This window comes from Pleurodeles waltl, chromosome 1_2, assembly GCF_031143425.1.
Source record: "Pleurodeles waltl isolate 20211129_DDA chromosome 1_2, aPleWal1.hap1.20221129, whole genome shotgun sequence".
Classification (NCBI taxonomy): Eukaryota; Metazoa; Chordata; class Amphibia; order Caudata; family Salamandridae; genus Pleurodeles; species Pleurodeles waltl.
This window is the reverse complement of record NC_090437.1, coordinates 170,580,978-170,595,046: the sequence shown is the minus strand read 5'-3', so window position 1 is coordinate 170,595,046 and position 14,069 is coordinate 170,580,978. Positions and strand designations below refer to the sequence as shown.

The following is a 14,069-nucleotide window of genomic DNA, read 5'->3' as shown; positions in this document are numbered from 1 at the left end:
ACTGAAACCACTGATGGTAGTGACATGATGACAAGTCAGGGAAAGCACTGTTACTTTCCCTGTCTAGTTTTAGACAGGCAACAACTCTTTTGTCTATTCCGGGAATCAGATAAAAACAAAAGTAAGAGTAAGAGAAATAATTATTATTTTTCGTAAATTGTTTTTTCCTCCCAGTCAAGCACAGAAGTGATATAGCTGCCGTTCTGACTCTCATTCAACTCACTCACCGACACCCGTCAAGTTTCCTAAGTTCCATTTTTCTTGTCATCAAGAAAAACAAAAAAATTAGACAGGTCATAAACTTAAAACAATTCAACAAATTTGTAGTTTATCGTCACTTCAAAATGGGAACTATATTGCATCTCAGGGATGCTTTACTACAAAACGATTGGATGGTTCGTCTCAACCTCCAAGACGCTTACCTTACGGTGCCTATTCGCCACACACACAGGAAATGTCTTCAATTCCAATGGCAAAATCAAACGTATCAATTTTCTTGCCTTCCATTTGGTCTCTCTTCAGCCCCTTGGTCTTTTACAAAACTTATGAAACTGGTAGACGAACATCTCAGAGCCCAAAGTGTCAGGTTAATTATTTATCTAGACGATATCCTTCTTAAGAACCAAAATCTCCAATCTCTAGTCAAACAAATCTCCTACACTGCTTCTCTTCTATCAGGTTTGGACTTTATAGTAAACAAAGAAAAATCTATCCTAATCCCTTCCCAAACCATGGAGTTTCTTGGGTTTCTCATAAATTCCACTCAAGCCTCCCTTCATTTGCCTGAATCAAAAATAAACTTAATAAAATCAGAAATAACCCACTGTTTACACCTGACTTCTCTCTCCCTGAGGTCACTTGCAAGACTTGTAGGTCTACTATCCTCTTCGATTCCAGTGATTTTTCACAGACCTCTTTATTATCGGGCCCTTCAAAGGTCAAGAATCCAACATTTACGCATGGGTCTTGCTTTTTCAGAATCTATCCCCCTAGATCAAGAATCCCGTACAGAGTTTCAATGGTGGCTAGATCACCTAGACGCTTGGAATGGCAAGACCATTTCTGCCTCAGCCCCAGATTTAGTATTAGAATCCGATGCAAGCCTAACAGGCTGGGGTGCAAGGTGTGGTCAAATATCGGCTGGAGGCACATGGTCTCCTCAGGAGTCTTCATTGCACATCAGTTGTTCAGAGATGCTTGCAGGTTCCTTTGCAATCAGAAGCTTTACAAAAAACAAGGTCCAATGTTCAGTACTTCTGCAAATGGACAAGCTCACTGCCATAAAATACATCAATTGTCTCAGCTGTACCAGATCAAAACCACTGGCAGAACTAGCCAAAAGTGTCTGGGAATTTAGCCTCAGACAAAAAAACTAGATTCAATCAGAATATCTTCCAGGAACGCTCAATTCTGTAGCAGATTGGTACTCTCATAACCAACGTGACTACAGTGATTGGAAACTCCATCCATCAATCTTCAACTCAACTTACCACATATGGGGTCCTCTCCGTATCGATCTCTTTGCGTCCCAACCAAATTCCCAACGTCCTCATTTTTCGGATGGAGACCGGATCCGCAGGCACTAGCAACAGATGCCTTCTTTCAAGACTGGTCTTTCTCAACCAATTATGCCTTCCCTCCTTTCCTGATGACCAACAGAATCCTCGGCCAGATGAGTCGACAGAAGGCCACGTTAGTTCTAATAGTTCCCTTTTGCAATCTCAGGTCTGGTATCCTCCCCTCATAGAGTTAGCAATGGATTTCCCAATACTTCTCCCTTTGTTTCCCGACCTCCTCCGCAACCCTCAAGGTTTCTCTCACGACCTAGTTCTAAACAGCTACCTTCATCTTTCAGCCTGGAAAGTAACAGGCCTACCCTATCTTATCCAGGAATTTCGATCAAAGCTTCTTCCTATATCAACAAATCATGGGCCCCAGGCACAACAAAGGCATACATATCTGCCTGGTCAATTTGGTCTAACTGGTGTTTGGGAAAATCTGGCAATTCTTTTTCAGCAGATATCACTCTAATCGCTAACTTTCTTGCCTCCCACGCTAGTTCAGGCAAATCTTAGAGAACTATCAATCTCTATCGTTCAGCTATTTCTATAAATCATCCTTTCATTAATGGTAAACCTGTTTGCGAACACCACCTCATCTGCCGTTTGTTAAAGGGAGTAACATTTTCTAATCCTCCTATTCCCAAATATAGTGAATTATGGGATGTTAATCTCGTATTACAGTTGTTTTTGTCCTGGCCGGATAATGACTTGCTATCACTTAAAATGCTCTCTGCTAAACTAACTATGTTATTATGCCTAATTTCTATAAAGCGTCTCTCAGATGTCAAGGCCCTTGATATCACGTCCCGTCATTTCACTCCTAATGGTGTTCTTTTTAATGTTTTAAGACGTACCAAAACTAACATTTCTACTGTTTTCTACCCTTTCTTCCCCAATGAACCAAAATTGTGTGTAGGTAAATGTCTAAAATCTCATGATCAAAGATCTATCCATCTCAGAATGTTCTCGGTCACCCAACTCCTAATTTCTTTCAGGAAACCACATAAACCAGTTTCTTCCCCAACGCTGGCCCGTTGAGTTAAATGGGTCGTGTCCCTAGTTGGAATTGTTACATCTAAATTTGGGGCCCACTCTACCCAAGGAGCTATGGCTTCCAAAGCTTTTTGGGCTGATTCCCGCCTAGAGAACATTCTGAGATCAGCAGATTGGTCTAATATTGTTGTTCTTCACACTTTTTATTGCAAACCTATCATTACAGCATCTTGTCTAGTAATTGATATGCTTTAAACAATCATAATAAGAGCCTACGGTCTTGACATAAAATGTAGATTTCCCAAATAAATTATGAAGGAAAGTCTTAATTTTATTAAAGACACAGAGGTGAGTATTATCCCACCACATCATTTTATTAACTGTGTTTTTTCTCTTTCCCGCCCTAGTTTCAACAAATGCTACATCAACTTCCTCATAACAAGCTTCTTCGTTCCTCCTCCTCTCCAAGATGGAACTTGATTGCTCCGTCTGTGATTTTCAAGGATCCTTTTCTTGCACCTCATAATGTGACCACAGATACCTTTTGTTTGGACTACATTCGAGACTTCTTGGTATTAATTTTAGCCATTTGTATTACCTCATGTATATTTCCAATATTTCAATCTTATTCATGACTTTCTCACACAAGAAAAGAGGACTGCTTGCCGTCAGGATAGGTATACCATACACACCGCACATGTATTTGATTGGTTCACTATATATTATTTTTTCCCATTGGCAGCATGTTCGCTACCTTCTGGGATTGGTGAATTTTTTCTTGACTGTGCTGCTATTGAATTAAAGCAGGAAAAGAAAGCATACTTGCCTCTGTGTCTTTGATTAAATTAAAAGTTTCCTTCATAATTTATTTGGAAAATCTACATTATATGACAATCGTGAGCCAGTTTATGTTGCAGGGTTGACAAAATGTCATCATTTTGTCATCTCAACGCCTAATAATACTTTCTGGGCAAAGGTATACCTCATTAGTACCTGTTTTACACCTGCATAAAGCAATGAGCAACCGAAAGTCCAACAGTTAACCTGTTAACAGTTAAAGGAGTGCCATTGCTTTGAATTAAGTTTTGCACTTTTTAAGCAACTTTTGATATATTTAAGCAAGCAACACTTTTTTGGTGAATTTTGTAAATTATGCTTCATGTTGTGGATTAGGTGGCAAATGCATAATTATGCAAAAAACGCACACTGGAAATTGCAAAATTCCAGTGGTCTTGACCGTTGATACTGTCCTGCATTGATATATAGTGCTTCTAAAAGAAAGCCAAAGGAGACACATATCACTCAACCCCTGTTCCTATCCCTATCTCAACATCAGTAATATAGTCAACCAGAGATGTTGGATTTATTTACTCTATGACATACAATTTGCATTCAAGCTCCACAGCACTTCTTTTGGACTGGGATAATCGTGCACCACTGGTATTCTAAAAAGGAACGGAGTAAATCTCGCCAATAACTACATTTTTCAGAAATGAAGGCGACGCACCCAAGTCATGTGTCTGTTCAAACATAGTCAATAATTTTTCATGAGTGGGCGGTGGGACAGGTTACAAGCACTTTTAAATGATAACTTTTGATATAGTGCTTCATATCACACTTGTCCAATTTTTTAAGTGAACTAAAATAAAAACAATCATGATTACCCAGTTCAAAGTACTGCCCTTAAAAAGATGGAATTCTCAGTTGGCATTGCTGGAATTAGACACAAGAACCTGAAGTCACAGTATATGTCAGGAGCAAATGATAAGTCATTTAGCCATCATGCTGGTGTTTTAATCACGTGTTACTCACCTGGGGAATTACTATCACTCGGCCTTCTCCCAGAGTACTGGCTGTTCACAGAATAGATCTCTTCCTTTTCTTTAGCTCTTAATGAAAAGACCGATGTGGCAATAAGAGGGCCTATTATTTAAAAAAATAGAAAGCATGGATTAACGAGTGCCTCCTATTTTTTGTGCACTTATATATTTGCATTGGATTAACATGCAAAACCTGTATATGGAAAATGGAAAAAAAGTTGTTTTTTATGGTCACAACTCATCAATTCCTTTTTCACCTCAGACACATAATACAACAAAATTGATAACTCTGTAAAAGCTGCAGCCTGGGTCATTCCCAAGCCACTACTCTTTTGACTGGTTGTATCAACACACATTCAACATTAGACTAGACATTTTTTTGAGTTACCCAGTAATTAATCTTAGCAGGTGTTTGCGTAGAGCCAGAGGCCTTATTTAATTGCTTTCATCAGTTACACTCATTGTGTAATTGTAGCATAGGTGTCGCTCCCTAAGATAATTATAACTCGCACCCCCGCCATGCACAGTCTTCTCATCAATAATTTTATTATAAATGTTGCCGTGATAATATCAATGATGCCATAGAAAGGGTAATCAATGATGTAATATGTGGAGTAAATAACTGTGCATTGTGAAGGCGCACGTTATAGTTACCTTAGGGCACGTGTTAGTTACTTGAGTTAACCATAACTATAACTGCTGAATTTCTATGATTTTGTGTGAGTAATTCCAGAACCTAACTATAGTGTCTCTGTAACCTTTGCTTTTTACAGTGAATTTCTATTTTTGTGTAGCACGCACACACGTAAATATAACCAGCGCCATGTACATTTGAAGCCCGGCGGCCAACCCTTCTGTGCGCATCAAAACCTAAATCCAAATGCCGTACACAGCATGAGGTTGAATAGAGTGTTTTTTTTTCAATTTTTCTCTTGACCCAGGGATCAGACAAACAAACAATTGGCCTATTTTTGGTCCACAAGGGGTGCCTAAGGGATTCCTCTTGGTGTCCGAGGGGGTCAGGATACCTGTATCCTGACCCCTATGTGTTTATGCACTCTTCTTTTCCCACCCTCCAGTCGATGCGACAAATAATATGGCGATCCCAACTTTTCTGTCAGGATGCGGCCAGCCAATCAGGGCCTTGTTTTTCCCTCAGATCTGAGTACAGAACGGATCCGCAGAAGATCCAGGTCTCTATATTTCTATATTTTTTTAACTCTAATATCTCAGAAACTAGTAAACGGATTTACACCAAATCACAAAAAGCACGCTTTCTCGACCAAGAGCTAACTTCCTGCCAAATATGTTGTAATTCAGTCCAGCGGTTCGGGCTGTAGTCGTGTTCAAAATATCTAAAGAAAAATTAATGGGGAAAACGCATTTTGGGACACCCCCTTTTTCTCAGCCCCCGCTTGACAGATCATCTTGAAACTTTCAGGACAGCAGCTGAACTGACTGGCGTACTAGTTTTAAAATGTTTGTGAAGATTCATCACGCGGCGCAAAAGTTACTGGCAAAACAAAAAACGCTCTTCCTGTGGAAACTTGGTCCTAACTATAACTACCTACTGGCAACTGCCAGTAGGGGATATATATATATATATATATACACACACATACATACATATATATACACACACACACACACACACACACATACACAGAACGATTGTATTTATCTCACTGTCTCTCCAGATGTTTATTTTACAATTGTTTCACTTCTTCACCAGACCTCTTCAAGGCTATCCTCACAAAGCTATTATGTATATAGGTAACATTTCACTACATTCCAGGCACACCAACAGTTATCTTATTGGCTAAAAGCTGCAGAATTAATCATGCTGCTCCATTAGGACATAGGACCACTATTAGGCTCTGGGGAGGTACCAAAGAGAGGCAGGTCCAAAGGGTCAATTTACAAATATCTTGTTTTACGTTATTTTATATTTATTAAATATAGTATTCACTAAAACAGGACTTTGTGCGCTAACTGACCATGTAACTAAACAGAAATAGTTATACACTGAACTAAGTAATTTCCTTAATCTGAGGCACTCAGGTGTTTTCTTAATTCTCAGTGAAAGCATTTGTCATAGGCAGGCTTGCTACACTGAGCAAGAACAACACTTCTATCTATTCCTGGGGACATTTACGCCCTCTTTATGAGTGGCCCAGGCTAGTGTACCCTCTTGGCTATTCTTATCTGTTTCGGTGTTCTTGGGAATTACATAGTCTGCAAACCCCAGATGATAATTGCATACCTGGACCTTTGCATGGCGCTGCAGGGGCTGGAGGCAGCTGCTGAGCCTAGCCTCCATCTGCACTTTAAGGAAAGCATGAAGGGAGCCGCAAATGATCTCCCTCCAGTAGATCTGCCATCCCACATTACACCCGCTCGTCCCTGTCCCTGGCATCAAGGGCCTGAAAAGAGCCCCTGCACACATTTTTACCAACTGCTTCAAACAGATATGAACAGATTTGGCTGCATTATTCTCCCCAGAAGAGGGGAAGAACAAGGAGAACTGGGCTCCCTATATTACCTGGTCCATGCATTATTCCCATTCTAGGGGAAATACCATGTAATCCCTGGATTTAGTTCAGGGGATACTTTCCAGAACCGTATATTCCGTCCCTCCAGTATTTGTAACATAACCTACCTTTGTGTGGAGCTGCAGCAGCGGTGGGCGAGTGCAGCCCCCACACGTACGCTACAGGGAGTATGAGGTGAGTAGTAAATACTCTCCCCTTCACTGGCTCATCCTGCTCTTCTCCCAACTCCTACTACTGCTACTCGTACCAAGAGCTTAAAAGCAGCCCCTACACACCCATTTATCACCTGCTCAAAGCAACTGGTATACATTCTGAAAGAAACATAAAGCTGTGCCTTTCGGCCTACAGACCCATGTTTCTGTATCACCCCCAGGCTTATCATTACTTATGCAGTGGTCAACAGCAAAAAACAGCAGGGACTGTTCTGTATCTTTAAGCATATGCATGGGAGCTGCATGTTCTATATTCACAGACTGTCTTTGCACCATAGATAAATGATGGTAATGATACACGTAGTCCAGGCCAGGTCTCTAGAAAAATATGCAAACATTTGCAAACTATTTTCAAATGTCTGGAAAAAAAATAGGTAATTTGCAGATGTAATGGCGGAAAATCATATTAATTTTTTTGTATATGACAGAAAACTGAATGAGGTCTGTAAATCAAATGGCACTCACTGCATTTATTTTCAACATTCTTAATTGTTTAGATAAAAAAGCTAACTGAAATATGGATGTTCTCTGTCTTTCTTCCTGCACATCTCTATTCAGCCACAATTTGTGAGGTCTCAGGTCAATTTCTGTCTATCTTTCAGCAGCCCTACTATGTCCTGAGTCTAATGTATCAGCACCTTTACACCATTCCTCAAGCAAAACGTTCACCCCAAACAATGCACACATGCCTTCTGCATTACATTCAAGAAAAGTTAGTGTTATGAGCAACCGGTTCTCTCAAGTCTCTTCATTCATCTATGCACTGTGTGTGTGGATGCCCGTGATCCTCTGACAAAATATTATTTTTTATTCGTTGTCACTGTATGGTATCAAACAATATGTAGGGTAACATTCTCCCAGAAACGTGTCAGATGTTTGGTCGACCTGAATCTTTAGAATTTGATAATGCATATTGATCTCTAAACTGTAATGATATTAATTTGTTAAGCAGGATGTCATCAAGAATGAAACACTGAACTTTAAATTACATGTTGTCTACACTTTGTCTATTGAAACATAGTTTATGGGATTTGTATGTCCATTCTATGGAAGACAGGCACAGATATTTCAGCATACAGGGTGTGTAGCAGGCTCTTCTACCAGTAATAAACAACTACCCACGTAATCTGTTTAGGTGTAAAACATTATTTTGATTATTTTACTTCTAACAGGCAACCTAAATACACAGGTCGAACAATCTGCTTGCCATCACAATTACAATTCTAAATGTCTTCCTCCTCCTGAATCATATACATGAAAACCTGCGTGGGCTAACATAATGGAATGAAAACTGAGCTTGAGTATATTGCAAACATTGAATGTGGTCTTATACATAGTCATGCACTATGTGCTTTTGAAATAAACCTCCTGACTTTACATAAACATCTTCTGGAGTGTGGTAGTGAGTATATGTTGTTAATGTATCAACAGGTTGTCTGCCCTGGGCTCCTTTCTGACAAGGTTTCTACTCTTTTTCTCCTTTACAAACTCTCCCATCACTTTAAGACAGCCATACTTATCATCCTTGGAACTTGTTCAGGCATTCCAGCGAAAGGGTTAGGGAAAGGCTGTGGTACCTTAATGTTGCTACAACTGCGCAATCTGAGCAAGGTCCACCTCTCATCCGGCACCTCTACTACAAGGTCAAGATCTCATCTAGGATCAGTTTCATTCCAGAAAGATGTCTGTTTCACCGAAGCACATCTATAGTTTCGGACACATTTAATATCTCTCAAGATAACCCTGAGAGAGACCCAAAAAAAACACTAAATATGAGCTACCCCAATGCCTAGCTGTATAAAAATGGCCCTTATCAACCATGGTTTCCTGCATCAATCTGTGGACCCTGGCCTCTATCCATTCTCTTATCAATGCCTGACTCTCTCTCCTGTTCTCACATGCTCCTCACTCTATTTCACAAGAGAAACAACTCCACCATCCCTTAGATGGCATTCAAGGCACCTTAGCTCTGGCTGGCACTGGAACACTCTGCACAATGGCATCCATAGTCCACCAGTCATACAGATGAATACATGGTGAAAAACCTGCAACGCAGTAAATAAAACAAATGATGCTGTGAAAATTGTATAGATAAGTAATACTGAGTTACTAAGACCTGTAAGCGTATCTCTAGCTGAAAAAGTCAATTCAGTACCTAGAATGATCATCCTCATGTATCCTTACCCATGCAGATAGTATTCAAGTTGCAACTGACATATACAAAGTTAAGGGGCACAAAATGACACATTACTATACATTTTAGAGAGAGCGAGGGTTCCAAGTGATAAAACCGGTGTAAGAAGGCTGCCAAGAGTACAAATGACAGTTCATGTCAAACAGCAAGATATTTAATATAGCCGCAGAAGGGCTAGACTAAAAGACAGTTTGCATGGTGTATACTGTGAGAATTATAGCAAATTGCGTGAAATCTCAAATCAAGGCATAATTTATGAAGATATTTTTTTTAATAAAGAATGCCACTGAAGCACATATGAAAGCATATGTTAAGAATAGGCTGGTTTTCGGATTTCCATGTCAATGATTAGGCACTGTTTTAGACACAAGGTTCACCTATTTGGAATAAATAGTACAAAATGAAAGTGAGACTCACTCTATGCTCTTATTAGCAGCAAGCTAAGCAGCATAACTCAGAATCAGACAATGTTCGGAAATTGTTCATGGAGCTTTTGTAGATTGCAAAGGCCTCATGGACCCAGAGTACTACCTTACCTAGGGAAACCAAAGCCTGGTGAATGTCATTCATCACATTCTTATAAAGCTCCTTCTGCCACTCATGCAATAGCTTCCACTCTTCTTCGGAGAAGCAGGCAGCCACATCCTGGAACGTAACCTGTGGCTTGAAAAGGAAATATTGCAGAAATGAACTGTATTTAAATGTGATGTTTTCATGAAGATATATACATTAAAATAACAAATCATTCAAAATGTTTGCAGTCACAAACCTTTTTTTTCCTGTAACTAGATGTGAATCCTGTAAATTCAGGAATAAGAGACACCTAAAACCCCCAAAATACTTGTCAATCCGAACCCAACGTGGCCCAGATAACACACTGCAAAAGGCAGTTTTCCAGTAATACAAATTTCTTCAGTTTAATTTTATCTGGAAAGACACAAAGAATGCCAAGGCTTTTTCAATCTTTCTCACTTTTTCCTTTTCGTGATCCTGAACCTGCTCAATGGTCTACTTCATACCAATTAATCTTTCCTAAACCTCTAAATGTAAATTCACAACAGAATTCACCTCAAATCACAGAATGTGAATTCCCACCATGAGCAGACATCCCATGCATGTGTTCTTCTACGACAAGCAGCAAATCTCCTTACAAATTGTCCTGTCTGTAAGAAGCTGGCCTGGTGTGTGGTGAGCACCTATGGTGTTATCACCTTTTACCAGGTCCAGGTATCCATGTAAATAAGGTGTAGTCAGTGTTATCTAGGAGACATGCAGAGCTTACACAATACCACTTATTGTCACACAGCACTTACACACTTGAAAGAACCACACAGTGTTACAAAAATAAAGGTACTTTATTCTAGTAACACAAATACTAAAATACTGCATAGGCAATACTCTACTAGCAGGTGAGTAAAAACACTACTATGTACACCTTTGTAATCAGGAATGGGCATAGAAAGCAATAGAAAACAGTGAAATGGCAGTAAACAATAGAGACCCTGGGGGAGACCAAACCATATACTAAAAAATGGAATGCGAAAGGCAAACCCCCTCCCAGGTACGTGGAATCTGTAGAGGGGAGAAGGAGGAACTAGGAACCCCAAAAGGTGAGTACCAGAGTGCCTCCCAGCGACCAAGAGAGAAGAGGTAAATACCTGATTTTCCCCAAACCCACAGGTAAACTTCGTAAAAGGACTGTGCAAGACCCAAGCAAGACTGGAAGAAACAGACTATAGATCCCAACAGAAGAGGATCTGCAAATGAAGGGAACCAAGTCCAGTTCCAGTTGAAGAGTCCGGTTGGGGCAGGAGCCACTATCCACCCTTCTGGAGATGAAGGACCAGGTCGACGGTGAAGACCAGTAGTTGTCTATGCAGCACAGGAGCAGAAGAAGAGTACTGATGTAGTCAATGTCCCACGTCGGAAGACGAGTTTCAGTCAGTGGTGTGGAAAAACAACTAACAAGCCTTGGCAAAGGCAAAAGTTGTAGAAGAAGAGTTGCAGAGCTACTGGGGGCCAGGAAGGTCCTAGGGGACTCAATCCACAGAGGGGAGTCCCAGGTGACCCTCAGCAGTGAGGAGAGCCAGAATTCGGGAATTGAGCCCCCACAGGCAACTCACAGGCAGCAGGCACAGGAGTCACAGTGAGGCCCACTCAGCACACCTGGAAAGGACTTCCACATCACTGGAGCAGCAGGCAGGAGACTACGCATTACAGAGAAGAGTGCTGGAGGCGGGGACTACGCAGAGCCTGAAGATCCCGTGGAGGAAGAACCAACAAGCCTTGGTAGCTGCAAGAGTCACGGTGCACAGGGGTACTGTTCTGCAGGGAGAGGCAAAGACTCACCACCTCCCAAGTTGGAGATGGTAGAGGGGACAACTCAAGACCATCACCGGTGTTGCAGGATCCTCACAGAGTTGCAGGGGAGATAATTCACGTGGCCAGTTGTCGGTGCGTTTGGCGCCTGCGGATGCAGGGGAGTGACTCCTTCACTCCAAGGGAGATTCCTTCTTGCATCTTGGTGCAGACTAAAGACCTGCCGCCCTCAGAGGATGTACAGCAGGGGAAATGTTGCAGTTGCTGGAAGGAGACAGAGAAACAATGTTGCAGAGCGAAGTTGTAGCTGGAGCTACAGATTGTTGGTTCCTCTGAAGTCCTGTTGCGGTTCCAGTGGGCAGAAGTCAAAGTAAACATTGCAGAGGAGTCCTGCTGGAATCTTGCACGTCAACTCTGAGGACCCACCCAAGAGGGAGACCCTATATAGCCCTAAATGGGGAACTGGTCGCCTAGCAGGGTGACCACCTATCAGGAGGGGGCTGTGACGTCACCTGCCCACTCAGATGCTCCCAGAGGTCTCTGCCCATCTTGGATTCAAGATGGCAGAATGAAGTGCCACCTGGAGGAGCTCTGGGCATCACGCCTGTGGTGGTGATGGACAGGGGAGTGGTAACTCCCCTTTCCACTGTTCAGTTTCGCGCTACAGCAGGGACCGAGGGTCCCATGGTCCCTGCACTGGTGCAAGCTAGTTTATGCAAGGATAGGACCAAATGTGCCCTTCAAAGCATAACAGTGGCTTGGGGAGGCTACCACTCCCAAGCCATGTGACACATATCTCCAAAGAGAGAGGGTGTTCCCTCCCTCTTCCAAAGAAAATCCTTTGTTCTGCCTTCCTGGGTTTGATCTGTTCAAGCAGCAAGAGGGTAGAAACCTGCCTGTAGGATGGCAGCAGTGTGAGCTGCCAGGGAAACCCCTGAAAACTGGTAGGAGCAAAGCTGGGGTCCTCTAAGAAGCCCTCAGAGTGCAACCATCACTGGCAACAGTATTGGGGTATGATTCCGACATGTTTGATGCCAAACATGCCTAGACTCGGAGTTACCATTATGTAGCTGGACACAGGTAGTGACCTATGTTCAGTACACGTGCAAAATGGCTTCCCCGCACTCACGAAGTCCTGGAAAATTGAGCTGGAGTTTGTGGGGGCAGCTCTGCACATGCACTCACAGGCACGTGCAACCTGCCCTCTGGGCTAGGAAGGCCTGCCACAGAAGTGATTTATAGTGACCTGGTGCAGTGACCTGTAGTGAAAGGGTGCATGCAATTTTTCACACAGGCTGCAATGACAGGCCTGCAGACACATTTTGCAGGTGATCCCATGGGTAGCATAATACATGCAGCAGCCCATGGGGAACCCCAATCCCTATACTATATACGTACCATATACTAGGGACTTACATAGGGGCACCAGTATGCCAATTGTGGGGTGCACAAAGTCAGGAACAACCAAATTTAGATGGAGAAAGCACAGTCACTGGGGTCCTGGTTAGCAGGATCCCAGTGAACACAGTCAAAAACACACTGACAGCAGGCAAAAGGTGGGTAGCCATGCCAAAAAAAAGGGTACTTTCCTACACTGTCAATTTCAGTTTCTTACATTTCTGTCCTCTACCAACATCAAGGAATCATTTGTATAAAATAATCTGCCTTATTCAGTTGAAGACAGCATGTTAGTTTCTCTGGACACTATTACCAACCTAGGAATGTCTAGCAATTCTTCTGATTGCCTCTGATGGCTACAGCATTAACATGATAAACAAAACGTATCCATTGGTGGGCTCTTCACTAGATCAATTGGTTCAATGGCATCTTTCACACAGACTGAATACCTTTAATTTGAAAAGGAATAGTTGTAATTCAGACTCTAATACTTATTGCTGTCTTTCAATGAGTATAACCCTATCGTAGCTATTGGCTAAAATATTACTATAGATCCAATGGACTGAGTCAAGATCAGGTGACTTGAATAAAGAAGGTTGGTCTGGGAGGTCAACTGCACAACCTTGTTGAGCGAAGAACAACAAACTGGAAGAGTTTAGTCATAGTCACTTTCAAGGGGTCAATGTGTTTGTATGCGCACCCAGCTACAAACTTATCCAATCTCCCAGATTGGCCAAACTTAGTCAAGGGGTGATGGGCTGACAGGACCATGTCAGCCACTACTACTGTAAGTTGAAAAGTCCACTCTGAGCAGGAGATAAAGCAGAGATGACGGACCAATGTAATAGGTCTGCATACCACATCCTTCTAAGTCAGCCTTATGCGCTGAGAATTACTTGGCCCGTTCTGTAGAATCTTCCTCAGTACATGAAGGAATCAAGGGTATGGGGACGGGAATTCATAAGAAACCCACTTGATGGACACGCAACGCAATAGCCTACGGTGGGGCAAGTACAGAG

The 14,069-nt window shown here is 42.0% G+C and overlaps 1 protein-coding gene across 4 annotated transcripts in view; it reads right to left on the bottom strand.

The window, feature by feature from the left end:
* LOC138299037 (zinc finger protein 436-like) overlaps positions 1-14,069 on the bottom strand; it is an 87,977-nt gene that overhangs the window by 33,548 nt on the left and 40,360 nt on the right. For 3 of the 4 annotated variants that reach the window (XM_069236992.1, XM_069236964.1, XM_069236972.1), the window contains exons 2-3: positions 9,870-9,996; positions 4,368-4,478 (exon numbers count right to left, since the gene is read on the bottom strand). In XM_069236992.1, the coding sequence (XP_069093093.1) occupies positions 4,368-4,478; positions 9,870-9,903 (145 nt within the window). In that variant the 5' untranslated portion in view covers positions 9,904-9,996. The remainder of the gene's footprint in view (positions 1-4,367; positions 4,479-9,869; positions 9,997-14,069) is intronic. The other variant, XM_069236982.1, reaches the window with a different exon arrangement.